General features: G+C 43.8%; 1 protein-coding gene across 1 annotated transcript; it reads right to left on the bottom strand.

Moving 5' to 3' along the window:
• Positions 1–305: 305 nt before the first annotated feature.
• Positions 306–1,626, bottom strand: LOC138652201 (ring-infected erythrocyte surface antigen-like). Its single transcript, XM_069742971.1, has 2 exons — positions 1,442–1,626; positions 306–1,131 (listed from the first exon to the last, which is right to left on the bottom strand). Exons 1-2 carry the CDS (start codon positions 1,624–1,626, stop codon positions 306–308), a joined length of 1,011 nt encoding a protein of 336 aa, XP_069599072.1.
• Positions 1,627–2,545: the final 919 nt, after the last annotated feature.

Below are 2,545 nucleotides of genomic sequence, written 5' to 3'. Positions count from 1 at the left end.
TACACGATGTCTCTTTATTATTTTAGAAATAACTGTGCCGGGAAATACTGATCATGGAATATATGAGACACCAAAGATCCACGAATCTGCCAGTGTAAGTATCAGGGGGAGTCGTCTGTATATCATCAGATCACGGGGTGTGAAATATATCCAATATTATACACCATAAGATGATGGGAAGTCTCTATTCTTGAGGTAGATCATACCTATTGTGTGTTATAATAGCAGGCTTATTACTGTCTCCTCTGTGTGATATCCCTTATACCCCCTGCTGAGCAATCATATATGTGTATGGAGGATTGCCCCTATAATTCCACAATGTCTGTGGAGGGTCCTGCATCAGGCAGGTCCACTACATCTGCTTGCATAAGGTCCTCTACATCCACTTGTATGAGGTCCTCTACATCCGCTTGTATGAGTTCCTCTACATCTGCTTGTATGAAGTCCTCTACATCTGCTTGTATCAGGTCCTCTACATCTGCTAGTATCAGGTCCTCTACAGCTGCTTGTAAAATGTCCTCTACACCTGCTTGTATGAGGTCCTCTACATCTGCTTGCATGAGGTCCTCTACATCTGCTTGTATCAGGTCCTCTACATCTGCTAGTATCAGGTCCTCTACATCTGCTTGTATGAGGTCCTCTACATCTGCTTGTTTCAGGTCCTCTACATCTGCTAGTATCAGATCCTCTACATCTGCTTGTATCAGGTCCTCTACATCTGCTAGTATCAGGTCCTCTACAGCTGCTTGTAAAATGTCCTCTACACCTGCTTGTATGAGGTCCTCTACACCTGCTTGTATGAGGTCCTCTACATCTGCTTGCATGAGGTCCTCTACATCTTCTTGTATCAGGTCCTCTACATCTGCTAGTATCAGGTCCTCTACATCTGCTTGTATGAGGTCCTCTACATCTGCTTGTATCAGGTCCTCTACATCTGCTAGTATCAGATCCTCTACAGCTGCTTGTATCAGGTCCTCTACATCTGCTTGTATGAGGTCCTCTACATCTGCTTGCATCAGGTTCTCTACAGCTGCTTTTAAGAGGTCCTCTACATCTGCTTCTATCAGGTCCTCTTCATCTGCTTGTATCAGGTCCTCTACTCTACGTCTGCTGGTATTAGGTTCTCTACATCTGCTTGTATCAGGTCCTCTACAGCTGCTTTTATGAGGTCCTCTAAATCTGCGTGTATCGGGTCCTCTACATCTGCTTGTATCAGGTCCTCTACATCTGCTAGTATCAGATCCTCTACAACTGCTTGTATCAGGTCCTCTACATCTGCTAGTATCAGATCCTCTACAGCTGCTTGTATCAGGTCCTCTACATCTGCTTGTATGAGGTCCTCTACATCTGCTTGTATCAGGTTCTCTACAGCTGCTTTTAAGAGGTCCTCTATATCTGCTTGTATCAGGTCCTCTACATCTGCTTGTATCAGGTCCTCTACTCTATGTCTGCTGGTATTAGGTTCTCTACATCTGCTTGTATCAGGTCCTCTACAGCTGCTTTTATGAGGTCCTCTAAATCTGCTTGTATCAGGTTCTCTACAGCTGCTTTTATGAGGTCGTCTAAATCTTCTTGTATCAGGTCCTCTATATCTGCTTGCATCAGGTTCTCTACAGCTGCTTGCATTAGGTCCTCTACATCTTCTTGTATAAGCTCTTCTAGAGCTGCTTGTATCAGGTCCTCTACAGCTGCTTATTTCAGGTTCTCTACATCTGCTTGAATCAGGTTCGCTACATCTGCTTGTATGAGGTCCTCTACAGCTGCTTGTATCAAGTTCTCTACATCTCCTTGTATCAGGTCCTTTATATCAGCTTGTATCAGGTTCTCTACAGCTGCTTGCATTAGGTCTTCTACATCTTCTTGTATAAGCTCTTCTAGAGCTGCTTGTATCAGGTCCTCTACAACTGCTTATTTCAGGTTCTCTACATCTGCTTGTATCAGGTTCTCTACATCTGCTTGTATGAGGTCCTCTACAGCTGCTTGTATCAAGTTCTCTACATCTCCTTGTATCAGGTCCTTTATATCAGCTTGTATCAGGTTCTCTACAGCTGCTTGTATCAGGTTATCTACATCTACTTGTATCAGGTCCTCTATATCAGCTTGTATCAAGTTCTCTACAGCTGCTTGTGTCAGGTTCTCTACAGCTGCTTGTATCAGGTCCTCTACATCTTCTTGTACAAGCTCCTCTACAGCTGCTTGTATCAGGTTCTCTACATCTCCTTGTATCAGGTCCTCTACATCTGCTTGTATCAGGTCCTCTACATCTGCTAGTATCAGGTCCTCTACATCTGCTTGTATGAGGTCCTCTACATCTGCTTGTATCAGGTCCTCTACTCTACGTCTGCTGGTATTAGGTTCTCTACATCTGCTTGTATCAGTTCCTCTACAGCTGCTTTTATGAGGTCCTCTAAATCTGCTTGTATCAGGTTCTCTACAGCTGCTTTTATGAGGTCGTCTAAATCTGCTTGTATCAGGTCCTCTATATCTGCTTGTATCAGGTTCTCTACAGCTGCTTGTATCAGGTCCTCTACATCTTCTTGTATAA

The sequence above is a fragment of the Ranitomeya imitator genome, chromosome 10 (assembly GCF_032444005.1).
Source record: "Ranitomeya imitator isolate aRanImi1 chromosome 10, aRanImi1.pri, whole genome shotgun sequence".
NCBI lineage: Eukaryota > Metazoa > Chordata > Amphibia > Anura > Dendrobatidae > Ranitomeya > Ranitomeya imitator.
The sequence above is the reverse complement of the archived record's forward strand: the minus strand, read 5'-3'. Positions and strand labels throughout refer to the sequence as shown.